General features: G+C 46.1%; 1 protein-coding gene across 1 annotated transcript; it reads right to left on the bottom strand.

Annotated features, from left to right (window-relative positions):
* On the bottom strand, positions 1-26996 carry LOC311114873 (disks large homolog 4-like; the record flags this gene model as incomplete). Its single annotated transcript, XM_084190105.1, has 9 exons — positions 1-86; positions 1627-1803; positions 2183-2285; positions 5041-5143; positions 6906-7062; positions 9241-9364; positions 18774-18915; positions 26261-26397; positions 26827-26996. Coding segments are annotated over 9 exons (1199 nt in total), but the record flags the coding sequence as incomplete, so codon positions are not given.

Here is a 26996-nt window from a genome sequence, read left to right as displayed (position 1 = left end):
CTTCTATCTGTGTAACAGACTCATAACTCTGAACGAAGCTGCTGCGGTCCTTATTCTTCATACGAGACCACTCCTTCCTCTCCACCCTGCATAGAGAGACATAGGGCTACATTAACATGGCATAACACTTCATACTGCTTCATACGAGACCACTCCTTCCTCTCCACCCTGCATAGAGAGACATAGGGCTACATTAACATGGCATAACACTTCATACTGCTTCATACGAGACCACTCCTTCCTCTCCACCCTGCATAGAGAGACATAGGGCTACATTAACATGGCATAACACTTCATACTGCTTCATACGAGACCAACTGTGTTAACTTAGGTGTTAGGGAGGTGTCTCCTCAGTGGTGTCTCCTCAGTAGGTGTGTTACCAGTGTTAGGTGTGTTACCAGTGTTAGGTGTGTTACCAGTGTTAGGTGTGTTAGGTGTGTTACCAGTGTTAGGTGTGTTACCAGTGTTACCAGTGTTACCAGTGTTAGGTGTGTTACCAGTGTTAGGTGTGTTACCAGTGTTAGGTGTGTTAGGTGTGTTACCAGTGTTAGGTGTGTTACCAGTGTTACCAGTGTTAGGTGTGTTACCAGTGTTAGGTGTGTTACCAGTGTTAGGTGTGTTACCAGTGTTAGGTGTGTTACCAGTGTTAGGTGTGTTACCAGTGTTAGGTGTGTTACCAGTGTTACCAGCGTTAGGTGTGTTACCAGTGTTAGGTGTGTTACCAGCGTTAGGTGTGTTACCAGTGTTAGGTGTGTTACCAGTGTTAGGTGTGTTAGGTGTGTTAGGTGTGTTACCAGTGTTAGGTGTGTTACCAGTGTTAGGTGTGTTACCAGTGTTAGGTGTGTTACCAGCGTTAGGTGTGTTACCAGTGTTAGGTGTGTTACCAGTGTTAGGTGTGTTACCAGTGTTAGGTGTGTTACCAGTGTTAGGTGTGTTACCAGTGTTAGGTGTGTTACCAGTGTTAGGTGTGTTACCAGTGTTACCAGTGTTAGGTGTGTTACCAGTGTTAGGTGTGTTACCAGTGTTAGGTGTGTTACCAGCGTTAGGTGTGTTACCAGTGTTAGGTGTGTTACCAGTGTTAGGTGTGTTACCAGTGTTAGGTGTGTTACCAGTGTTAGGTGTGTTACCAGTGTTAGGTGTGTTACCAGTGTTAGGTGTGTTACCAGTGTTACCAGTGTTAGGTGTGTTACCAGTGTTAGGTGTGTTACCAGTGTTAGGTGTGTTACCAGTGTTAGGTGTGTTACCAGTGTTAGGTGTGTTACCAGTGTTAGGTGTGTTACCAGTGTTAGGAGTGTTACCAGTGTTAGGAGTGTTACCAGTGTTAGGTGTGTTACCAGTGTTAGGTGTGTTACCAGTGTTACCAGTGTTAGGTGTGTTACCAGTGTTAGGTGTGTTACCAGTGTTAGGTGTGTTACCAGTGTTAGGTGTGTTACCAGTGTTACCAGTGTTAGGTGTGTTACCAGTGTTAGGTGTGTTACCAGTGTTAGGTGTGTTACCAGTGTTAGGTGTGTTACCAGTGTTAGGTGTGTTACCAGTGTTAGGTGTGTTACCAGTGTTAGGTGTGTTACCAGTGTTAGGTGTGTTACCAGTGTTAGGTGTGTTACCAGTGTTAGGTGTGTTACCTACCTGTGTTTGCTGGGTATATACCCCAGTTCCTCCAGTTGTCCTTGTTGTCCCAGTCTCCTAGCAGTCCACCACTCTTCATCACTACAGTCAGTCACATGCAGCACCTCCCCGAAGTTAAAGCCCAATGCCTGGCTCAACAGCCCACAGTCTGCTGTCTTATCATAGTCAAACAGGGCCCTGCATAGAGAGGACATAGAAGCTACATTAGTATGACATGGGCTACATTAGCATGACATAGGGCTACATTAGCATGACACTACTATACCTGACATAGAAGCTACATTAGTATGACAGGGAGACATTAGTATGACATGGGCTACATTAGCATGACATAGGGCTACATTAGCATGACACTACTTTACCTGACATAGAAGCTACATTAGTATGACAGGGAGACATTAGTATGACATGGGCTACATTAGCATGACATAGGGCTACATTAGCATGACACTACTTTACCTGACATAGAAGCTACATTAGTATGACAGGGAGACATTAGTATGACATGGGCTACATTAGCATGACATAGGGCTACATTAGCATGACACTACTTTACCTGACATAGAAGGTCCTGTTGGCTCTGAGGGTCCCAGAGCTCATGTTACTGTTCATCATCTGTTCTCTCAGGTCATGGATCTTAGCCTCAAACCTGCAGTACTCTACACACACACGCATGGACAAACACACAACACACACACACACACACACACACACACACACACACACACACACACACACACACACACACACACACACACACACACACACACACACACACACACACACACACACACACATACACACACAAACACACACACACACATACAGTTTTTTTAGTTTTTTTACAAGTTACTGTACAATTGTATCAGGCTGTAGTAGTGTTACCTTCTGGACAGTAGTTAGTCTATAGTGGTCTGTAGTTAGTCTATAGTAGTCAGTAGTTAGTCTATAGTAGTCAGTAGTTAGTCTATAGTAGTCAGTAGTTAGTCTATAGTAGTCAGTAGTTAGTCTATAGTAGTCAGTAGTTAGTCTATAGTAGTCAGTAGTTAGTCTATAGTGGTTAGTAGTTAGTCTATAGTAGTCAGTAGTTAGTCTATAGTAGTCAGTAGTTAGTCTATAGTAGTCAGTAGTTAGTCTATAGTAGTCAGTAGTTAGTCTATGGTAGTCAGTAGTTAGTCTATAGTAGTCAGTAGTTAGTCTATGGTAGTCAGTAGTTAGTCTATGGTAGTCTGTAGTGGTTAGTAGTTAGTCTATAGTAGTCTGTAGTAGTCTGTAGTTAATCTATAGTAGTCTATGTAGTCTGTAGTTAGTCTATAGTAGTCTGTAGTTGTCTGTAATAGTCTGTAGTAAGTCTATAGTAGTCTATAGTAGTCTATAGTGGACTGTATTTAGTCCAGAGTAAATTATAGTCGACTGTAGTAGTCCATATTAGTATGTAGTTAGTCCTTATTAGGCTATAGTAGACTTACCCTGTGGTCTGTACTGGTCTATACTGGTCTGTGATATTCTTACCATCAGGTCTATACTGGTCTGTGATATTCTTACCCTCAGGTCTGTCCTGGTCTATACTGGTCTGTGATATTCTTACCCTCAGGTCTGTACTGGTCTGTGATATTCTTACCCTCAGGTCTGTACTGGTCTATACTGGTCTGTGATATTCTTATCCTCAGGTCTGTCCTGGTCTATACTGGTCTGTGATATTCTTACCCTCAGGTCTGTCCTGGTCTATACTGGTCTGTGATATTCTTATCCTCAGGTCTGTCCTGGTCTATACTGGTCTGTGATATTCTTACCCTCAGGTCTGTACTGGTCTATACTGGTCTGTGATATTCTTATCCTCAGGTCTGTCCTGGTCTATACTGGTCTGTGATATTCTTACCATCAGGTCTGTCCTGGTCTATACTGGTCTGTGATATTCTTACCATCAGGTCTATACTGGTCTGTGATATTCTTATCCTCAGGTCTGTCCTGGTCTATACTGGTCTGTGATATTCTTATCCTCAGGTCTGTACTGGTCTATACTGGTCTGTGATATTCTTACCCTCAGGTCTGTACTGGTCTATACTGGTCTGTGATATTCTTATCCTCAGGTCTGTCCTGGTCTATACTGGTCTGTGATATTCTTACCATCAGGTCTGTCCTGGTCTATACTGGTCTGTGATATTCTTACCATCAGGTCTATACTGGTCTGTGATATTCTTATCCTCAGGTCTGTCCTGGTCTATACTGGTCTGTGATATTCTTACCATCAGGTCTATACTGGTCTGTGATATTCTTATCCTCAGGTCTGTCCTGGTCTATACTGGTCTGTGATATTCTTATCCTCAGGTCTGTCCTGGTCTATACTGGTCTGTGATATTCTTACCATCAGGTCTGTACTGGTCTATACTGGTCTGTGATATTCTTATCCTCAGGTCTGTCCTGGTCTATACTGGTCTGTGATATTCTTATCCTCAGGTCTGTCCTGGTCTATACTGGTCTGTGATATTCTTACCCTCAGGTCTGTCCTGGTCTATACTGGTCTGTGATATTCTTACCCTCAGGTCTGTCCTGGTCTATACTGGTCTGTGATATTCTTACCCTCTGGTCTGTACTGGTCTGTCCTGGTCTATACTGGTCTGTGATATTCTTATCCTCAGGTCTGTCCTGGTCTATACTGGTCTGTGATATTCTTACCATCAGGTCTATACTGGTCTGTGATATTCTTATCCTCAGGTCTGTCCTGGTCTATACTGGTCTGTGATATTCTTACCATCAGGTCTATACTGGTCTGTGATATTCTTACCCTCAGGTCTGTCCTGGTCTATACTGGTCTGTGATATTCTTACCCTCAGGTCTGTCCTGGTCTATACTGGTCTGTGATATTCTTACCCTCTGGTCTGTCCTGGTCTATACTGGTCTGTGATATTCTTACCATCAGGTCTGTCCTGGTCTATACTGGTCTGTGATATTCTTACCCTCAGGTCTGTCCTGGTCTGTCCTGGTCTGTGATATTCTTACCATCAGGTCTATACTGAGCGATGATAGTAACAGTCTGTCCTGGTCTGTGATATTCTTACCATCAGGTCTATACTGAGCGATGATAGTAACAGTCTGTCCTGGTCTATACTGGTCTGTGATATTCTTACCCTCAGGTCTATACTGAGCGATGATAGTAACAGTCTGTCCTGGTCTGTCCTGGTCTGTCCTGGTCTGTGATATTCTTACCATCAGGTCTATACTGAGCGATGATAGTAACAGTCTGTCCTGGTCTGTGATATTCTTACCATCAGGTCTATACTGAGCGATGATAGTAACAGTCTGTCCTGGTCTGTGATATTCTTACCATCAGGTCTATACTGAGCGATGATAGTAACAGTCTGTCCTGGTCTGTCCTGGTCTGTCCTGGTCTGTCCTGGTCTGTGATATTCTTACCATCAGGTCTATACTGAGCGATGATAGTAACAGTCTGTCCAGCGTTCTTCAGAGCTGCTGCAGCCTGTTCATGAGTCGCATGTCTCAGATCCACACCGTTCACCTGCAGAGAAGTTATAACCATTACATAACACTACATAACATTACATTAATATGACATAACACTACACAACCGTTCACCTGCAGAGCGATTGTCGATTATAACCATTACATTGTGTGTACGTGCGTCTGTACGTGTGTGTCTCCGTGCACTGTGTGTGTGTCTCCGTGCACTGTGTGTGTGTCTCCGTGCACTGTGTGTGTGTCTCCGTGCACTGTGTGTGTGTCTCCGTGCACTGTGTGTGTGTCTCCGTGCACTGTGTGTGTGTCTCCGTGCACTGTGTGTGTGTCTCCGTGCACTGTGTGTGTGTCTCCGTGCACTGTGTGTGTGTCTCCGTGCACTGTATGTGTGTGTTCTCTTCTCACTCATGATCTGGTCTCCATTGTGTAGTTCTCCTGAGAGATCAGCTGATCCTGCAGCACATACCACTACATAACACTATGTAACACTACATAACACTATGTAACACTACGTAACACTACGAAACACTACGTAACACTACGTAACACTACGTAACACTACGTAACACTACACAACACTACATAAGCTTAGTGGTTAAGAGCGTTGTGCCAGTAACCGAAAGGTCGCTGGTTCTAATCCCCGAGCTGACTAGGTGAAAAATCTGTCGATGTGCCCTTGAGCAAGACACTTAACCCTAATTGCTCCTGTAAGTCGCTCTGGATAAGAGCGTCTGCTAAATGACTAAAATGTAAAAATGTAATGTAAATGTAACACTATATAACACTACCTAACACTACGTAACACTACGAAACACTACGTAACACTACCTAACACTACGAAACACTACGTAACACTACGAAACACTACGTAACACTACGTAACACTACGTAACACTACGAAACACTACGTAACACTACGAAACACTACGAAACACTACGAAACACTACGAAACACTACGTAACACTACGTAACACTACGTAACACTACCTAACACTCCATAACACTACCTAACACTACGAAACACTACGTAACACTACGTAACACTACGTAACACTACGTAACACTCCATAACACTACGTAACACTACGTAACACTACGTAACACTACCTAACACTCCATAACACTACCTAACACTACGTAACACTACATAAGCTTAGTGGTTAAGAGCGTTGTGCCAGTAACCGAAAGGTCGCTGGTTCTAATCCCCGAGCTGACTAGGTGAAAAATCTGTTGATGTGCCCTTGAGCAAGACACTTAACCCTAATTGCTCCTGTAAGTCGCTCTGGATAAGAGCGTCTGCTAAATGACTAAAATGTAAAAATGTAATGTAAATGTAACACTACGTAACACTATGTAACATATATAACACTACGTAACACTACGTAACACTATGTAACAATACGAAACACTATGTAACATATATAACACTACGTAACACTACGTAACACTACGTAACACTATGTAACATATATAACACTACGTAACACTACGTAACACTACGTAACAATACGAAACACTACGAAACACTACAAAACACTACCTAACACTACGTAACACTACGTAACACTACGTAACACTACGTAACACTACCTAACACTACGTAACACTACGTAACACTACGTAACACTACGTAACACTACGTAACACTACCTAACACTACGTAACACTACGTAACACTACGAAACACTACGTAACACTACGTAACACTACGAAACACTACGTAACACTATAAAACACTACATAACACTACATAACACTACATAACACTATGTAACACTACATAACACTATGTAACACTACTCACACTCATGATCTGGTCTCCCTTGCGTAGTTCTCCTGAGAGATCAGCTGGTCCTGCAGCGAGGATGAAGGAGATGAAGATCCCCTCACCGTCTTCTCCCCCCACGATGTTAAAACCCAGACCGGTCGACCCTCGGTGGATAAACACACGCCTGGCCTCTCTACTAGAAGACATGATTACACACAGTATAACCCTAACCTCCTGTAACACTCAGCCTGGCCTCTCTACTATAGATAGAACCTCCTGTAACACTCAGCCTGGCCTCTCTACTATAGATAGAATCTCCTGTAACACTCAGCCTGGTCTCTCTACTATAGATAGAATCTACTGTAACACTCAGCCTGGCCTCTCTACTATAGATAGAACCTCCTGTAACACTCAGCCTGGCCTCTCTACTATAGATAGAATCTCCTGTAACACTCAGCCTGGTCTCTCTACTATAGATAGAATCTACTGTAACACTCAGCCTGGCCTCTCTACTATAGATATAATCTCCTGTAACACTCAGCCTGGTCTCTCTACTATAGATAGAATCTCCTGTAACACTCAGCCTGGCCTCTCTACTATAGATATAACCTCCTGTAACACTCAGCCTGGTCTCTCTACTATAGATATAACCTCCTGTAACACTCAGCCTGGCCTCTCTACTATAGATATAATCTCCTGTAACACTCAGCCTGGTCTCTCTACTATAGATAGAATCTCCTGTAACACTCAGCCTGGTCTCTCTACTATAGATAGAATCTACTGTAACACTCAGCCTGGTCTCTCTACTATAGATAGAATCTCCTGTAACACTCAGCCTGGCCTCTCTACTATAGATAGAATCTCCTGTAACACTCAGCCTGGTCTCTCTACTATAGATAGAATCTCCTGTAACACTCAGCCTGGTCTCTCTACTATAGATAGAATCTCCTGTAACACTCAGCCTGGTCTCTCTACTATAGATAGAATCTCCTGTAACACTCAGCCTGGTCTCTCTACTATAGATAGAATCTACTGTAACACTCAGCCTGGCCTCTCTACTATAGATATAATCTCCTGTAACACTCAGCCTGGTCTCTCTACTATAGATAGAATCTCCTGTAACACTCAGCCTGGCCTCTCTACTATAGATAGAATCTACTGTAACACTCAGCCTGGTCTCTCTACTATAGATAGAATCTCCTGTAACACTCAGCCTGGTCTCTCTACTATAGATAGAATCTCCTGTAACACTCAGCCTGGTCTCTCTACTATAGATAGAATCTCCTGTAACACTCAGCCTGGCCTCTCTACTATAGATAGAATCTCCTGTAACACTCAGCCTGGTCTCTCTACTATAGATAGAATCTCCTGTAACACTCAGCCTGGTCTCTCTACTATAGATATAACCTCCTGTAACACTCAGCCTGGTCTCTCTACTATAGATATAACCTCCTGTAACACTCAGCCTGGTCTCTCTACTATAGATATAACCTCCTGTAACACTCAGCCTGGTCTCTCTACTATAGATATAACCTCCTGTAACACTCAGCCTGGTCTCTCTACTATAGATAGAATCTCCTGTAACACTCAGCCTGGTCTCTCTACTATAGATAGAATCTACTGTAACACTCAGCCTGGCCTCTCTACTATAGATAGAATCTCCTGTAACACTCAGCCTGGTCTCTCTACTATAGATATAACCTCCTGTAACACTCAGCCTGGTCTCTCTACTATAGATAGAATCTCCTGTAACACTCAGCCTGGTCTCTCTACTATAGATAGAATCTACTGTAACACTCAGCCTGGCCTCTCTACTATAGATAGAATCTCCTGTAACACTCAGCCTGGCCTCTCTACTATAGATAGAATCTCCTGTAACACTCAGCCTGGTCTCTCTACTATAGATAGAATCTCCTGTAACACTCAGCCTGGTCTCTCTACTATAGATAGAATCTCCTGTAACACTCAGCCTGGTCTCTCTACTATAGATAGAATCTACTGTAACACTCAGCCTGGTCTCTCTACTATAGATAGAATCTCCTGTAACACTCAGCCTGGTCTCTCTACTATAGATAGAATCTACTGTAACACTCAGCCTGGCCTCTCTACTATAGATAGAATCTCCTGTAACACTCAGCCTGGTCTCTCTACTATAGATAGAATCTCCTGTAACACTCAGCCCAGTATGTTTCCAATAGGTCTCCATACAGATAGAATCCAACATTAAACAGACATTTCTCCATACAGATAGAATCCAACATTAAACAGACATTTCTCCATACATCCCAACCTGAGGTAATGATCTGATGTCTGATTTGACATACATGATTTGATTTGAGTTACATTTAAATTTGTGTGTGTGTGTCCTGACCTGGGGATGTCGTCTTCTCCCATCATGCCGTGCGGTATGGGTGAGTAGCGTCGTGGCGAGGGCGGTGGCAGAGAGGATTGTGGGTAATCTAGGTAGTTAGTGCCCATGTCTGGGTCCATGTATGCTGCAGAGACAGGGAGAGATAGAGAGAGAGATGAGGTTGAATGTGTAGAGCTAGACCCTGGTACATTAACAAACTGGCCAGAGGACTGAGCACGCCCCCATTCTCATCGACGGGGCTGTAGTGGAACAGGTTGAGAGCTTCAATATCCTCGGTGTCCACATCACCAACAAACTATCATGGTCCAAACACACCAAGACAGTCGTGAAGAGGGCACGACAACGCCTATTCCCCCTCAGGAAACTCAAAAGATTTGCCATGGGTCCTCAGATCCTCAAAAGGTTCTACAGCTGCCCCATCGAGAGCATCCTGACTGGTTGCATCACTGCCTGGTATGGCAACTGCTCGGCCTCCGACCGCAAGGCACTACAGAGGGTAGTGCGTACGGCCCAGTACATCACTGGGGCCAAGCTTCCTGCCATCCAGGACCTCTATACCAGGCGGTGTCAGAGGAAGGCCCTCAAAATTGTCAAAGACTCAAGCCACCCTAGTCATAGGCTGTTCTCTCTGCTACCGCACGGCAAGCGGTACCGAAGCACCAAGTCTAGGTCCAAAAGGCTTCTTAACAGCTTTTACCCCCAAGCCATAAGACTCCTGAACATCTAATCAAATGGCTACCCGGACTATTTGCATTGACTCTGTACCGGTACCCCCTGTATATAGCCTCCCTACTGTTATTTCCCATTGACTCTGTACCGGTACCCCCTGTATATAGCCTCCCTACTGTTATTACACATTGACTCTGTACCGGTACCCCCTGTATATAGCCTCCCTACTGTTATTACACATTGACTCTGTACCGGTACCCCCTGTATATAGCCTCCCTACTGTTATTACACATTGACTCTGTACCGGTACCCCCCTGTATATAGCCTCCCTACTGTTATTTCCCATTGACTCTGTACCGGTACCCCCTGTATATAGCCTCCCTACTGTTATTACACATTGACTCTGTACCGGTACCCCCTGTATATAGCCTCCCTACTGTTATTTTACATTGACTCTGTACAGGTACTTCCTGTATATAGCCTCTCTACTGTTATTACACATTGACTCTGTACCGGTACCCCCTGTATATAGCCTCCCTACTGTTATTACACATTGACTCTGTACCGGTACCCCCTGTATATAGCCTCCCTACTGTTATTTTACATTGACTCTGTACAGGTACTTCCTGTATATAGCCTCCCTACTGTTATTACACATTGACTCTGTACCGGTACCCCCTGTATATAGCCTCCCTACTGTTATTTTACATTGACTCTGTACAGGTACTTCCTGTATATAGCCTCCCTACTGTTATTTCCCATTGACTCTGTACCGGTACCCCCTGTATATAGCCTCCCTACTGTTATTTCCCATTGACTCTGTACCGGTACCCCCTGTATATAGCCTCCCTACTGTTATTTCACATTGACTCTGTACCGGTACCCCCTGTATATAGCCTCCCTACTGTTATTACACATTGACTCTGTACCGGTACCCCCTGTATATAGCCTCCCTACTGTTATTTTACATTGACTCTGTACAGGTACTTCCTGTATATAGCCTCCCTACTGTTATTTCCCATTGACTCTGTACCGGTACCCCCTGTATATATAGCCTCCCTACTGTTATTTCCCATTGACTCTGTACCGGTACCCCCTGTATATAGCCTCCCTACTGTTATTTCCCATTGACTCTGTACAGGTACTTCCTGTATATAGCCTCCCTACTGTTATTTTATTGTCTTACTGTTTTTACTTTAGTTTATTTAGCAAATATTTGTTCAACACTTATTTTTCTTAAAACTGCATTGTTGGTTAAGGGCCTGTCAGTAAGCATTTCACTGTAAGGTCTACACACCTGTTGTATTCAGGTCATGTGACAAATCAAATTTGATTAGATTTCTTACTAGCATTAAATCCATTCAGACATGTTAGTGGGTCTAAGACAGAAACATAGAATGGCTAGTTGGTTCTGTAACTGGTGAAATCTGGTTGTCTGTACTGGTCAGGTGTTAGAGGTGTGTAGAGGTGTGTAGAGGTGTGTAGAGGTGTGTAGAGGTGTGTAGAGGTGTGTAGAGGTGTGTAGAGGAGTTAGAGGTGTGTAGAGGTGTGTAGAGGAGTTAGAGGTGTGTAGAGGTGTGTAGAGGTGTGTAGAGGTGTGTAGAGGAGTGTAGAGGTGTGTAGAGGAGTGTAGAGGTGTGTAGAGGTGTGTAGAGGAGTTAGAGGTGTGTAGAGGTGTGTAGAGGTGTGTAGAGGAGTTAGAGGTGTGTAGAGGTGTGTAGAGGAGTGTAGAGGTGTGTAGAGGTGTGTAGAGGTGTGTAGAGGTGTGTAGAGGAGTGTAGAGGTGTGTAGAGGTGTGTAGAGGTGTGTAGAGGTGTGTAGAGGAGTGTAGAGGTGTGTAGAGGTGTGTAGAGGTGTGTAGAGGTGTGTAGAGGAGTTAGAGGTGTGTAGAGGTGTGTAGAGGAGTGTAGAGGTGTGTAGAGGTGTGTAGAGGTGTGTAGAGGAGTGTAGAGGTGTGTAGAGGTGTGTAGAGGTGTGTAGAGGAGTGTAGAGGTGTGTAGAGGTGTGTAGAGGTGTGTAGAGGTGTGTAGAGGAGTGTAGAGGTGTGTAGAGGTGTGTAGAGGTGTGTAGAGGTGTGTAGAGGAGTGTAGAGGTGTGTAGAGGAGTTAGAGGTGTGTAGAGGTGTGTAGAGGAGTGTAGAGGTGTGTAGAGGTGTGTAGAGGTGTGTAGAGGAGTGTAGAGGTGTGTAGAGGAGTTAGAGGTGTGTAGAGGTGTGTAGAGGTGTGTAGAGGAGTTAGAGGTGTGTAGAGGTGTGTAGAGGTGTGTAGAGGAGTGTAGAGGTGTGTAGAGGAGTGTAGAGGAGTGTAGAGGAGTTAGAGGTGTGTAGAGGTGTGTAGAGGTGTGTAGAGGTGTGTAGAGGTGTGTAGAGGAGTTAGAGGTGTGTAGAGGAGTTAGAGGTGTGTAGAGGTGTGTAGAGGTGTGTAGAGGTGTGTAGAGGAGTGTAGAGGTGTGTAGAGGAGTTAGAGGTGTGTAGAGGTGTGTAGAGGTGTGTAGAGGTGTGTAGAGGTGTGTAGAGGAGTGTAGAGGTGTGTAGAGGTGTGTAGAGGAGTTAGAGGTGTGTAGAGGTGTGTAGAGGTGTGTAGAGGTGTGTAGAGGAGTGTAGATGAGTGTAGAGGAGTTAGAGGTGTGTAGAGGTGTGTAGAGGTGTGTAGAGGTGTGTAGAGGTGTGTAGAGGTGTATAGAGGTGTGTAGAGGAGTTAGAGGTGTGTAGAGGTGTGTAGAGGTGTGTAGAGGAGTTAGAGGTGTGTAGAGGTGTGTAGAGGTGTGTAGAGGAGTTAGAGGTGTGTAGAGGTGTTAGAGGTGTGTAGAGGTGTGTAGAGGTGTGTAGAGGTGTATAGAGGTGTGTAGAGGAGTTAGAGGTGTGTAGAGGTGTGTAGAGGTGTGTAGAGGTGTGTAGAGGTGTGTAGAGGTGTGTAGAGGTGTGTAGAGGAGTTAGAGGTGTGTAGAGGTGTGTAGAGGAGTTAGAGGTGTGTAGAGGTGTGTAGAGGAGTTAGTGGTGTGTAGAGGTGTGTAGAGGAGTTAGAGGAGTGTAGAGGAGTTAGAGGTGTGTAGAGGTGTGTAGAGGTGTGTAGAGGTGTGTAGAGGTGTGTAGAGGTGTGTAGAGGAGTTAGAGGTGTGTAGAGGTGTGTAGAGGAGTTAGTGGTGTGTAGAGGTGTGTAGAGGAGTTAGAGGAGTGTAGAGGAGTTAGAGGTGTGTAGAGGTGTGTAGAGGTGTGTAGAGGTGTGTAGAGGAGTGTAGAGGAGTGTAGAGGTGTGTAGAGGTGTGTAGAGGAGTTAGAGGTGTGTAGAGGAGTTAGAGGTGTGTAGAGGTGTGTAGAGGTGTGTAGAGGAGTTAGAGGTGTGTAGAGGTGTGTAGAGGTGTGTAGAGGAGTGTAGAGGTGTGTAGAGGTGTGTAGAGGTGTGTAGAGGTGTGTAGAGGTGTGTAGAGGTGTGTAGAGGAGTGTAGAGGAGTTAGAGGAGTTAGAGGTGTGTAGAGGAGTTAGAGGTGTGTAGAGGTGTGTAGAGGTGTGTAGAGGTGTGTAGAGGAGTTAGAGGTGTATAGAGGTGTATAGAGGTGTGTAGAGGTGTATAGAGGTGTATAGAGGTGTGTAGAGGTGTGTAGAGGTGTGTAGAGGTGTGTAGAGGAGTTAGAGGTGTGTAGAGGAGTGTAGAGGTGTGTAGAGGAGTGTAGAGGTGTGTAGAGGTGTGTAGAGGAGTTAGAGGTGTGTAGAGGTGTGTAGAGGTGTGTAGAGGTGTGTAGAGGAGTGTAGAGGTGTGTAGAGGTGTGTAGAGGTGTGTAGAGGTGTGTAGAGGAGTGTAGAGGTGTGTAGAGGTGTGTAGAGGTGTGTAGAGGTGTGTAGAGGAGTGTAGAGGTGTGTAGAGGAGTTAGAGGTGTGTAGAGGTGTGTAGAGGAGTGTAGAGGTGTGTAGAGGTGTGTAGAGGTGTGTAGAGGAGTGTAGAGGTGTGTAGAGGAGTTAGAGGTGTGTAGAGGTGTGTAGAGGTGTGTAGAGGAGTTAGAGGTGTGTAGAGGTGTGTAGAGGTGTGTAGAGGAGTGTAGAGGTGTGTAGAGGAGTGTAGAGGAGTGTAGAGGAGTTAGAGGTGTGTAGAGGTGTGTAGAGGTGTGTAGAGGTGTGTAGAGGTGTGTAGAGGAGTTAGAGGTGTATAGAGGTGTATAGAGGTGTGTAGAGGTGTGTAGAGGAGTGTAGAGGTGTGTAGAGGAGTTAGAGGTGTGTAGAGGAGTTAGAGGTGTGTAGAGGTGTGTAGAGGTGTGTAGAGGTGTGTAGAGGAGTTAGAGGAGTGTAGAGGTGTGTAGAGGTGTGTAGAGGAGTGTAGAGGTGTGTAGAGGAGTGTAGAGGAGTGTAGAGGTGTGTGGAGGTGTGTAGAGGAGTTAGTGGTGTGTAGAGGTGTGTAGAGGAGTTAGAGGTGTGTAGAGGAGTTAGAGGTGTGTAGAGGTGTGTAGAGGTGTGTAGAGGTGTGTAGAGGAGTTAGAGGTGTGTAGAGGAGTTAGAGGTGTGTAGAGGTGTGTAGAGGTGTGTAGAGGTGTGTAGAGGTGTGTAGAGGTGTGTGGAGGTGTGTAGAGGAGTTAGTGGTGTGTAGAGGTGTGTAGAGGAGTTAGAGGTGTGTAGAGGAGTTAGAGGTGTGTAGAGGTGTGTAGAGGTGTGTAGAGGTGTGTAGAGGAGTTAGAGGTGTGTAGAGGAGTTAGAGGTGTGTAGAGGTGTGTAGAGGTGTGTAGAGGTGTGTAGAGGTGTGTAGAGGAGTTAGTGGTGTGTAGAGGTGTGTAGAGGAGTTAGAGGTGTGTAGAGGAGTTAGAGGTGTGTAGAGGTGTGTAGAGGAGTTAGAGGTGTGTAGAGGAGTGTAGAGGTGTGTAGAGGTGTGTAGAGGAGTTAGAGGTGTGTAGAGGAGTTAGAGGTGTGTAGAGGAGTTAGAGGTGTGTAGAGGTGTGTAGAGGTGTGTAGAGGTGTGTAGAGGAGTTAGAGGTGTATAGAGGTGTATAGAGGTGTGTAGAGGTGTATAGAGGTGTGTAGAGGTGTGTAGAGGAGTGTAGAGGAGTTAGAGGTGTGTAGAGGAGTTAGAGGTGTGTAGAGGAGTTAGAGGTGTGTAGAGGTGTGTAGAGTTGTGTAGAGGTGTGTAGAGGTGTGTAGAGGAGTTAGAGGAGTTAGAGGTGTGTAGAGGAGTTAGAGGTGTGTAGAGGTGTGTAGAGGTGTGTAGAGGTGTGTAGAGGTGTGTAGAGGTGTGTAGAGGAGTTAGAGGTGTGTAGAGGTGTGTAGAGGTGTGTAGAGGAGTTAGAGGTGTGTAGAGGTGTGTAGAGGTGTGTAGAGGTGTGTAGAGGTGTGTAGAGGAGTTAGAGGTGTGTAGAGGTGTGTAGAGGTGTGTAGAGGAGTTAGAGGTGTGTAGAGGTGTGTAGAGGTGTGTAGAGGTGTGTAGAGGTGTGTAGAGGTGTGTAGAGGAGTTAGAGGAGTGTAGAGGAGTTAGAGGTGTGTAGAGGTGTGTAGAGGTGTGTAGAGGAGTGTAGAGGTGTGTAGAGGTGTGTAGAGGTGTGTAGAGGTGTGTAGAGGTGTGTAGAGGTGTGTAGAGGAGTGTAGAGGTGTGTAGAGGAGTGTAGAGGTGTGTAGAGGTGTGTAGAGGTGTGTAGAGGTGTGTAGAGGTGTGTAGAGGTGTGTAGAGGTGTGTAGAGGAGTGTAGAGGTGTGTAGAGGTGTGTAGAGGTGTGTAGATGTGTGTAGAGGTGTGTAGAGGTGTTAGAGGTGTGTAGAGGTGTATAGAGGTGTATAGAGGTGTGTAGAGGTGTATAGAGGTGTGTAGAGGTGTGTAGAGGTGTATAGAGGTGTATAGAGGTGTATAGAGGTGTGTAGAGGTGTATAGAGGTGTATAGAGGTGTGTAGAGGTGTGTAGAGGTGTGTAGAGGTGTGTAGAGGTGTGTAGAGGTGTTAGAGGTGTGTAGAGGTGTATAGAGGTGTGTAGAGGTGTATAGAGGTGTGTAGAGGTGTTAGAGGTGTGTAGAGGTGTGTAGAGGTGTGTAGAGGTGTGTAGAGGTGTGTAGAGGTGTGTAGAGGTGTGTAGAGGAGTTAGAGGAGTTAGAGGTGTGTGGAGGTGTGTAGAGGTGTGTAGAGGTGTGTAGAGGTGTGTAGAGGTGTGTAGAGGTGTGTAGAGGTGTGTAGAGGAGTTAGAGGAGTTAGAGGTGTGTAGAGGTGTGTAGAGGTGTGTAGAGGAGTTAGAGGAGTGTAGAGGAGTTAGAGGTGTGTAGAGGTGTGTAGAGGTGTGTAGAGGAGTGTAGAGGTGTGTAGAGGTGTGTAGAGGTGTGTAGAGGTGTGTAGAGGAGTGTAGAGGTGTGTAGAGGAGTGTAGAGGTGTGTAGAGGTGTGTAGAGGTGTGTAGAGGTGTGTAGAGGTGTGTAGAGGTGTGTAGAGGTGTGTAGAGGAGTGTAGAGGTGTGTAGAGGTGTGTAGAGGTGTGTAGATGTGTGTAGAGGTGTGTAGAGGTGTTAGAGGTGTGTAGAGGTGTATAGAGGTGTATAGAGGTGTGTAGAGGTGTATAGAGGTGTGTAGAGGTGTGTAGAGGTGTATAGAGGTGTATAGAGGTGTATAGAGGTGTGTAGAGGAGTTAGAGGTGTGTAGAGGAGTTAGAGGTGTGTAGAGGTGTGTAGAGGTGTGTAGAGGTGTGTAGAGGAGTTAGAGGTGTGTAGAGGAGTTAGAGGTGTGTAGAGGTGTGTAGAGGTGTGTAGAGGTGTGTAGAGGTGTGTAGAGGTGTGTGGAGGTGTGTAGAGGAGTTAGTGGTGTGTAGAGGTGTGTAGAGGAGTTAGAGGTGTGTAGAGGAGTTAGAGGTGTGTAGAGGTGTGTAGAGGTGTGTAGAGGTGTGTAGAGGAGTTAGAGGTGTGTAGAGGAGTTAGAGGTGTGTAGAGGTGTGTAGAGGTGTGTAGAGGTGTGTAGAGGTGTGTAGAGGAGTTAGTGGTGTGTAGAGGTGTGTAGAGGAGTTAGAGGTGTGTAGAGGAGTTAGAGGTGTGTAGAGGTGTGTAGAGGAGTTAGAGGTGTGTAGAGGAGTGTAGAGGTGTGTAGAGGTGTGTAGAGGAGTTAGAGGTGTGTAGAGGAGTTAGAGGTGTGTAGAGGAGTTAGAGGTGTGTAGAGGTGTGTAGAGGAGTTAGAGGTGTATAGAGGTGTATAGAGGTGTGTAGAGGTGTATAGAGGAGTTAGAGGAGTTAGAGGTGTGTAGAGGAGTTAGAGGTGTGTAGAGGTGTGTAGAGGTGTGTAGAGGTGTGTAGAGGTGTGTAGAGGTGTGTAGAGGAGTTAGAGGTGTGTAGAGGTGTGTAGAGGTGTGTAGAGGAGTTAGAGGTGTGTAGAGGTGTGTAGAGGTGTGTAGAGGTGTGTAGAGGTGTGTAGAGGAGTTAGAGGTGTGTAGAGGTGTGTAGAGGTGTGTAGAGGAGTTAGAGGTGTGTAGAGGTGTGTAGAGGTGTGTAGAGGTGTGTAGAGGTGTGTAGAGGTGTGTAGAGGAGTTAGAGGAGTGTAGAGGAGTTAGAGGTGTGTAGAGGTGTGTAGAGGTGTGTAGAGGAGTGTAGAGGTGTGTAGAGGTGTGTAGAGGTGTGTAGAGGTGTGTAGAGGTGTGTAGAGGTGTGTAGAGGAGTGTAGAGGTGTGTAGAGGAGTGTAGAGGTGTGTAGAGGTGTGTAGAGGTGTGTAGAGGTGTGTAGAGGTGTGTAGAGGTGTGTAGAGGTGTGTAGAGGAGTGTAGAGGTGTGTAGAGGTGTGTAGAGGTGTGTAGATGTGTGTAGAGGTGTGTAGAGGTGTTAGAGGTGTGTAGAGGTGTATAGAGGTGTATAGAGGTGTGTAGAGGTGTATAGAGGTGTGTAGAGGTGTGTAGAGGTGTATAGAGGTGTATAGAGGTGTATAGAGGTGTGTAGAGGTGTATAGAGGTGTATAGAGGTGTGTAGAGGTGTGTAGAGGTGTGTAGAGGTGTGTAGAGGTGTGTAGAGGTGTTAGAGGTGTGTAGAGGTGTATAGAGGTGTATAGAGGTGTGTAGAGGTGTATAGAGGTGTGTAGAGGTGTTAGAGGTGTGTAGAGGTGTGTAGAGGTGTGTAGAGGTGTGTAGAGGTGTGTAGAGGAGTTAGAGGAGTTAGAGGTGTGTGGAGGTGTGTAGAGGTGTGTAGAGGTGTGTAGAGGTGTGTAGAGGTGTGTAGAGGTGTGTAGAGGTGTGTAGAGGAGTTAGAGGAGTTAGAGGTGTGTAGAGGTGTGTAGAGGTGTGTAGAGGAGTTAGAGGAGTGTAGAGGAGTTAGAGGTGTGTAGAGGTGTGTAGAGGTGTGTAGAGGAGTGTAGAGGTGTGTAGAGGTGTGTAGAGGTGTGTAGAGGTGTGTAGAGGAGTGTAGAGGTGTGTAGAGGAGTGTAGAGGTGTGTAGAGGTGTGTAGAGGTGTGTAGAGGTGTGTAGAGGTGTGTAGAGGTGTGTAGAGGTGTGTAGAGGAGTGTAGAGGTGTGTAGAGGTGTGTAGAGGTGTGTAGATGTGTGTAGAGGTGTGTAGAGGTGTTAGAGGTGTGTAGAGGTGTATAGAGGTGTATAGAGGTGTGTAGAGGTGTATAGAGGTGTGTAGAGGTGTGTAGAGGTGTATAGAGGTGTATAGAGGTGTATAGAGGTGTGTAGAGGTGTATAGAGGTGTATAGAGGTGTGTAGAGGTGTGTAGAGGTGTGTAGAGGTGTGTAGAGGTGTGTAGAGGTGTTAGAGGTGTGTAGAGGTGTATAGAGGTGTATAGAGGTGTGTAGAGGTGTATAGAGGTGTGTAGAGGTGTTAGAGGTGTGTAGAGGTGTGTAGAGGTGTGTAGAGGTGTTAGAGGTGTGTAGAGGTGTGTAGAGGTGTGTAGAGGTGTGTAGAGGTGTGTAGAGGTGTTAGAGGTGTGTAGAGGTGTGTACGTACAGGTGAGGTCAGGGGGACTGTACTGGTCAGGTGTGTAAAGGTGTGAAGGTTTGGCTACTCTCAGGTAGACCACCTCGGCTGTGTTCTTCAAAGCTGCTACTGCGTCTTCATGCATCACATCTTCTAGACAGACCTGGTTCACCTGGGGACACAGAGACATAGTCATGACATAGATACTGGTTCACCTGGGGACACAGAGACATAGTCATGACATAGATACTGGTTCACCTGGGGACACAGAGACATAGTCATGACATAGATACTGTACATGACATAAATGAAATTTTGGGGAAAAAGGCAAACTCCGCTCCATCATTCATTGAATCAGATGGCTCATTCATCACAAAAACTTTAATAATTTTTTAATTGGCAAGATTAGCAATTTTAGGCATGACATGCCAGCAACAAACGCTGGCACTACACATCCAAATTTTGACAGATAAGCATTGTAATTTTGAATTCCGTAAAGTAAGTGTGGAAGAGGCCCCGTGTAGCTCAGTTGGTAGAGCATGGCGCTTGCAACGGCAGGGTTGTGGGTTCGTTTCCCACGGGGGGCCAGCATGAAAAAATGTATGCACTCACTAACTGTAAGTCGCTCTGGATAAGAGCGTCTGCTAAATGACTAAAATGTAAATGTAAAAGAGGTGAAAAAAGTATTATTGTCAATCAACAATGACAAGCCACCGGGGTCTGACAACTTGGATGGAAAATTACTGAGGATAATAGCCACTCCTATTTAAGCCTACTAGAACAGGGTTCTTCAATTCCTCTAATCAGGGGATAATTCAGACCTGGGACACCAGGTGAGTGCAATTAACTACCAGGTAGAAATAAAAAACTGAAGTGTTTCGGCCCTCCAGGACCGTAATTGAAGAACCCTGTACTAGAACATGTGTGCCCTGAGTCCTGGAGGGAAGCAAAAGTTATCCCCCTACCTAAGAATAGTAAAGCCCCCTTAACTGGCTCAAATAGCCGACCAATCAGCTTGTTACGAACCCTTAGTAAACCTTTGGAAAACATTGTGTTTGACCAGATAAAATACTATTTTACAGTAAACAAATTGACAACAGGCTTTCAGCACGCTTATAGGAAAGGACATTCAACAAGCACAGCACTTACACAAATGACTGATGATTGGCTGAGAGAAATTGATGATAAAAAGATTGAGGGGGCTGTTTTGTTAGACTTCAGTGCGGCTTTTGACATTATCGATCATAGTCTGCTGATAGGAAAACGTATGTGTTATGGCTTTACACCCCCTGCTATATTGTGGATACAGAGTTACCTGTCTAACAGAACAAAGATGTTGTTCTTTAATGGAAGCCTCTCCAACATAATCCAGGTAGAATCAGGAATTCCCCAGGGCAGCTGTCTAGGCCCCTTACTTTTTTCAATCTTTACTAACGACATGCCATTGGCTTTGAGTAAAGCCAGTGTGTCTATGTATGTGGATGACTCAACACTATACACGTCAGATACCACAGCGACTGAAATTACAGCAACACTTAACAAAGAGCTGCAGTTAGTTTCAGAATGGGAGGCAAGGAATAAGTTAGTCCTAAATATTTCAAAAACTAAAAGCATTGTATTTGGGACAAATCATTCACTAAACCTCAACTAAATCTTGTAATGAATAATGTGGAAATTGAGCAAGTTGAGGTGACTAAACTGCTTGGAGTAACTCTGGATTGTAAACTGTCATGGTCAAAACGTATTGATCCAACAGTAGCTAAGATGGGGAGAAGTCTGTCCATAATAAAGCGCTGCTCTACCTTCTTAACAGCACTATCAATAAGGCAGGTCCTACAGGCCCTAGTTTTGACGCACCTGGACTACTGTTCAGTCGTGTGGTCAGGTGCCAAAAAGAGGGACTTAGGAAAATTACAATTGGCTCAGAACAGGGCAGCACAGCTGGCCCTTGTATGTACACAGAGAGTGAACATTAATAATTTGCATGTCAATCTCTCCTGGCTCAAAGTGGAGGAGAGATCGACTTCATCACTACTTCTATTTTTGAGAGGTATTGACATGTTGAATGCACCGAGCTGTCTGTTTGAACTACTGGCACACAGCTCGGACACCCATGCATACCCCACAAGACATGCCACCAGAGGTCTCCTCACAGTCCCCAATTCCAGAACAGACTATGGGAGGCACACAGTACTACATAGAGCCATGACTACATGGAACTCTATTCCACATCAGGTAACTCATGCAAGCAGTAAAATTAGATTTAAAAAACAGATAAAATACACCTTCTGGAACAGCGGGGACTGTGAAGCAACACAAACATAGACACATGCATACAAACACACGATAACATACGCACTATACACACACGTACACATGGATTTTGTGTTATAGATATGTGGTAGTAGAGTAGAGGCCTGAGGGCACACAGTTAATATGTTGTGAAATCTGTTATGAATGTATTGTAATGTTTTTAAATGTATAACTGCCTTAATTTTGCTGGACACCAGGAAGAGTAGCTGCTAATGGGGATCCATAATAAATACAAATACATATAGATACATGACAAACAGTGCAATCGGAAAGTATTCAACTTTTTACACATGTTGTTACGTTATTTCCCCTCATCAATCTACACACAAAGCAAAAATAGTTTTTTGTGTGTGTTTTTTTAATGTATAAAAATATATATTTTTGGAAATATCACATTTACATAAGTATTCAGACCCTTTACTCAGTACTTTGTTGAAGCACCTTTGGCAGCGATTACAGCCTTGAGTCTTCTTGGGTATGACGCTACAAGCTTGGCACACCTGTATTTGGGGAGTTTCTCCCATTCTTCTCTGCAGATCCTCTCAAGCTCTGTCAGGTTGGATGGGGAGCGTCCCTGCACAGCTATTTTCAGGTCTCTCCAGAGATGTTAGATCGGGTTCAAGTCTGGGCTCTGGCTGGGCCACTCAAGGACATTCAGAGACTTGTCCCGAAGCCACTCCTGCATTTTCTTGGCTGTGTGCTTAGGGTCATTGTCCTGTTGGAAGGTGAACCTTCGCCCCAGTCTGAGGTCCTGAGTGCTTTGGAGCAGGTTTTCATCAAGGGTCTCTGTACTTTGCTCCGTTCATCTTTCCCTCAATCCTGACTTGTCTCCCAGTCCCTGCCGCTGAAAAACATCCCCACAACATGATGCTGCCACCACCATGCTTCACTGTAGGGATGGTGGTGCCAGGTTTCCTCCAAACGTGACGCTTGGCATTCAGGCCAAAGAGTTTAATCTTGGTTTCATCAGACCAGAGAATCTTGTTTCTCATGGGGGAGCCTAGCAAACAGCAAGTTGCAGTAGTCCAGATAGGAGAGGACAAGTGCCTGAATTAGGACCTGCGCCACTTCCTGTGTGAGGTAGGGTCTTACTCTACGGATGTTGTTGAGCATGAACCGGAGGGTCACTGCTTTGATGTTTGCAGAGAATGACAGGGTGTTGTCCAGGGTCACGCCAAGGTTCTTTGCACTCTGGGAGGGCGACACTGTGGAGTTGTCAACCATGATGGAGAGGTCTTGAGCAGGCAGGCCTTCCCTGGGAGGAAGAACAGTTCCGTCTTTTCGAGGTTGAGCTTGAGGTGGTGGGCCAACATCCCAAGTTGAGATAACTGCCAGGCACGCAGAGATGCGTGTTGCCACCTGGGTGTCAGAAGGGGGGAAGGAGAAAAGTAGTTGAGTGTCATCCACATAGCAATGATAGGAGAGACCATGTGAGGATATGACGGAGCCGAGTGACTTGGTGTAGAGAGAAGAGGAGAGGGTCTAGAACCGAGCCCTGGGGGACACCAGTTGTGAGAGTACGTGGTGCAGACACATATCCTCTCCACATCACCTGATAGGATCAGCCTGCCAGGTAGGATGCAATCCAAGAGTGTGCAGAGCCTGAGACGCCCAGCCCTGAGAGGGTGGAGAGGAGGATCTTTGGCAGTGCGGAGAGCCTCCGTGACACAGAGAAGAGCAGTCTCGGTTGAGTAACCCGTCTTGAAGCCTGACTGGTTAGGGTCAAGAAGATTGTTCTGAGAGAGATAGCAAGAAAGTTGATCAGAGACAGCACGCTCAAGAGTTTTGGAAAGAAAATAAAGAAGGGATACAGGTCTATAGTTTTTGACGTCAGATGAGTCGAGTGCTGGTTTCTTGAGGAGGGGAGCAACTCGGGCCATTTTGAAGTCAGAGGGGACGCAGCCAGTGGTCAGGGATGAGTTGATGAGTGAAGTGAGAAATGAGAGAAGGTCTCCATAAATGGTCTGGAGAAGGGAGGAGGGGATGGGTTCGAGGGGGCAGGTTGTCGGGCGGCCAGACCTCACTAGTCGCAGGATGTAATCTGGAGGAGAAAGAGGTCAAGGCGTAAGGTAGTTCTGTGTGAGTGAGACCTGTGAGTAAGACCAGTGGACTCAATAGGATGAGTGAATAAGTAGCGGATGTCTTTTTTTCAAAGTGGTTGACAAAGATGTCCGCAGAGAGGGAGGAGGGAGGGGGAGGGGGTGGAGGATTAAGGAGGGAGAAGGCAGAAGCTTGAAATTTAGAGTGGTAGAAAGTGGCTTTAGCAACGGATAAAGAGGAAGAGAAGACAGAGAGGAGGGAGTGAAAGGATGATAGGTCCTCTGGAAGTTTAGTTCTCCATTTTCGCTCAGCTGCCCGCAGCTCTGTTCTGTAAGCTCGCAATGAGTCACTCAGCTGCCCGCAGCTCTGTTCTGTAAGCTCGCAATGAGTCACTCAGCCACGAAGCAGGAGGGGCGGGCCGAGCCGGCCAGGAGGAAAGGGGACAGTGCGAGTCATAGGATGCAGAAAGGGAGGAGAGTACACCTCCCAATTAGTACCTCCCTGTACTAATTGCTGATTGCCTAGGAGAGGAGAAACCACTCCCCATCCAATACAGCAACTGATTACCAAAACAAGTCACAAATTGCCCTGCCCCCTGATCCTGGTTGATGTGTCAACAACTATCTGCAAGTTAATACCAGTCAGCAGTACAATTGGCTCAGAACAGGGCAGCACAGCACACCAAGTAGGCCTCTGGGAAGACAGGCAGCACTTAAAGTAGATGGCCCTAGCAACAAGACAGCACTAGACCACAACAGACAAAACAATTATATGTATCACCCCTGGAGATATCAGGAGTCCTCCAGCTCAGAGAAGAGATTAATACTTATGTAAATGTCATATTTCAGTTTATTTATTTTGTATTGTGTCAGTCAGTGTGTCAGTGATTGTGTCAGTGAGTGTGTCAGTGAGTGTGTCTGTGAGTGTGTCAGTGAGTGTGTCTGTGAGTGTGTCAGTCAGTGTGTCAGTGAGTGTGTCAGTGAGTGTGTCAGTGAGTGTGTCAGTGAGTGTGTCAGTGAGTGTGTCTGTGTGTCAGTCAGTGTGTCTGTGAGTGTGTCAGTCAGTGTGTCAGTCAGTGTGTCTGTGAGTGTGTCAGTGTGTCAGTGTGTCTGTGAGTGTGTCAGTCAGTGTGTAAGTGAGTGTGTCAGTCAGTGTGTCAGTGAGTGTGTCAGTGTGTCAGTGAGTGTGTCAGTGTGTCAGTGTGTCTGTGAGTGTGTCAGTCAGTGTGTAAGTGAGTGTGTCAGTCAGTGTGTCAGTGAGTGTGTCAGTGTGTCAGTGAGTGTGTCAGTGAGTGTGTCAGTCAGTGTGTCAGTGAGTGTGTCAGTCAGTTTGTCAGTGAGTGTGTCAGTGAGTGTGTCAGTGAGTGTGTCAGTGAGTGTGTCTGTGAGTGTGTCAGTCAGTGTGTCAGTGAGTGTGTCAGTGTGTCAGTCAGTGTGTCTGTGAGTGTGTCAGTGAGTGTGTCAGTGAGTGTGTCTGTGAGTGTGTCAGTCAGTTTGTCAGTGAGTGTGTCAGTGTGTCAGTCAGTGTGTCAGTGAGTGTGTCAGTGAGTGTGTCTGTGAGTGTGTAAGTCAGTGTGTCAGTGAGTGTGTCAGTCAGTGTGTCAGTGAGTGTGTCAGTGTGTCAGTGAGTGTGTCAGTGTGTCAGTGTGTCTGTGAGTGTGTCAGTCAGTGTGTAAGTGAGTGTGTCAGTCAGTGTGTCAGTGAGTGTGTCAGTGTGTCAGTGAGTGTGTCAGTGAGTGTGTCAGTCAGTGTGTCAGTGAGTGTGTCAGTCAGTTTGTCAGTGAGTGTGTCAGTGAGTGTGTCAGTGAGTGTGTCAGTGAGTGTGTCTGTGAGTGTGTCAGTCAGTGTGTCAGTGAGTGTGTCAGTGTGTCAGTCAGTGTGTCTGTGAGTGTGTCAGTGAGTGTGTCAGTGAGTGTGTCTGTGAGTGTGTCAGTCAGTTTGTCAGTGAGTGTGTCAGTGTGTCAGTCAGTGTGTCAGTGAGTGTGTCAGTGAGTGTGTCTGTGAGTGTGTCAGTCAGTGTGTCAGTGAGTGTGTCAGTGTGTCAGTCAGTGTGTCTGTGAGTGTGTCAGTGAGTGTGTCAGTGAGTGTGTCTGTGAGTGTGTCAGTCAGTTTGTCAGTGAGTGTGTCAGTGTGTCAGTGAGTGTGTCTGTGAGTGTGTCAGTCAGTGTGTCAGTGAGTGTGTCAGTCAGTGTGTCAGTGAGTGTGTCAGTGTGTCAGTGAGTGTGTCAGTGTGTCAGTGTGTCTGTGAGTGTGTCAGTCAGTGTGTAAGTGAGTGTGTCAGTCAGTGTGTCAGTGAGTGTGTCAGTGTGTCAGTGAGTGTGTCAGTGAGTGTGTCAGTGAGTGTGTCAGTGAGTGTGTCTGTGTGTCAGTCAGTGTGTCTGTGAGTGTGTCAGTCAGTGTGTCAGTCAGTGTGTCTGTGAGTGTGTCAGTGTGTCAGTGTGTCTGTGAGTGTGTCAGTCAGTGTGTAAGTGAGTGTGTCAGTCAGTGTGTCAGTGAGTGTGTCAGTGTGTCAGTGAGTGTGTCAGTGTGTCAGTGTGTCTGTGAGTGTGTCAGTCAGTGTGTAAGTGAGTGTGTCAGTCAGTGTGTCAGTGAGTGTGTCAGTGTGTCAGTGAGTGTGTCAGTGAGTGTGTCAGTCAGTGTGTCAGTGAGTGTGTCAGTCAGTTTGTCAGTGAGTGTGTCAGTGAGTGTGTCAGTGAGTGTGTCAGTGAGTGTGTCTGTGAGTGTGTCAGTCAGTGTGTCAGTGAGTGTGTCAGTGTGTCAGTCAGTGTGTCTGTGAGTGTGTCAGTGAGTGTGTCAGTGAGTGTGTCTGTGAGTGTGTCAGTCAGTTTGTCAGTGAGTGTGTCAGTGTGTCAGTCAGTGTGTCAGTGAGTGTGTCAGTGAGTGTGTCTGTGAGTGTGTCAGTCAGTGTGTCAGTGAGTGTGTCAGTGTGTCAGTCAGTGTGTCTGTGAGTGTGTCAGTGAGTGTGTCAGTGAGTGTGTCTGTGAGTGTGTCAGTCAGTTTGTCAGTGAGTGTGTCAGTGTGTCAGTCAGTGTGTCAGTGAGTGTGTCAGTGAGTGTGTCAGTGAGTGTGTCAGTGAGTCAGTGAGTGTGTCAGTGAGTGTGTCAGTGTGTCAGTGTGTCAGTGAGTGTGTCAGTGTGTCAGTGTGTCAGTCAGTGTGTTGCTTACAGCCAGTATCTTATCTCCTATCTGTAGATGTCCATCTTTACAGGCCGCTCCTCCCTCGATGATCTTAGTCACATAGATACTGTTGTCCCCTGGTACATGCTGGTTCCCTAGTCCACCTGCTATACTGAACCCCAACCCTGAAACAGGAGGAGGGAGGAGGAGGAAGAGGAGGGAGGAAGGAGGAGGAAGAGGAGGGAGGAGGAGGGAGGAAGAGGATGAGGAGGGAGGAGGAGGGAGGATGAGGAAGAGGAGGGAGGAGGGAGGAGGAAGAGGATGAGGATGAGGAGGGAGGAGGAGGGAGGATGAGGAAGAGGAGGTAGGAGGAAGAGGATGAGGATGAGGAGGGAGGAGGAGGGAGGAAGAGGATGAGGAAGAGGATGAGAATGAGGAGGGAGGAGGAGGATGAGGGATGAGGAAGAGGAGGTGGGAGGAAGAGGAGGAGGAGGAGGAGGAGGAGGAGGAGGAGGAGGAGGAGGAGGAGGAGGAGGGTTTTCAGATTAAAGTAGCTGTATGAACAAGATCACAGTCAATCTTTTCATGGAAACAAGTCTATCTGAAACACACACCTTTAGGTCCTTTGATGAGTTTGAGTTGTGTGACAGTCTCCATGGGTGGTTTCCTCCGGAGGACGTAGAGACGAACAACTGGCCCCGCCTCCTTTAGAGCTTCCACAGCCAAGCTGTGTGTCACCTCACGGACATCAACGTCGTTTACTAGTATCACACTGTCATTCACC

The sequence above is a fragment of the Coregonus lavaretus genome, assembly GCF_964263955.1.
Source record: "Coregonus lavaretus genome assembly, contig: HAP1_SCAFFOLD_6223, whole genome shotgun sequence".
NCBI classification, from domain to species: Eukaryota; Metazoa; Chordata; class Actinopteri; order Salmoniformes; family Salmonidae; genus Coregonus; species Coregonus lavaretus.
This window is presented reverse-complemented; position numbering and strand designations above follow the sequence as displayed.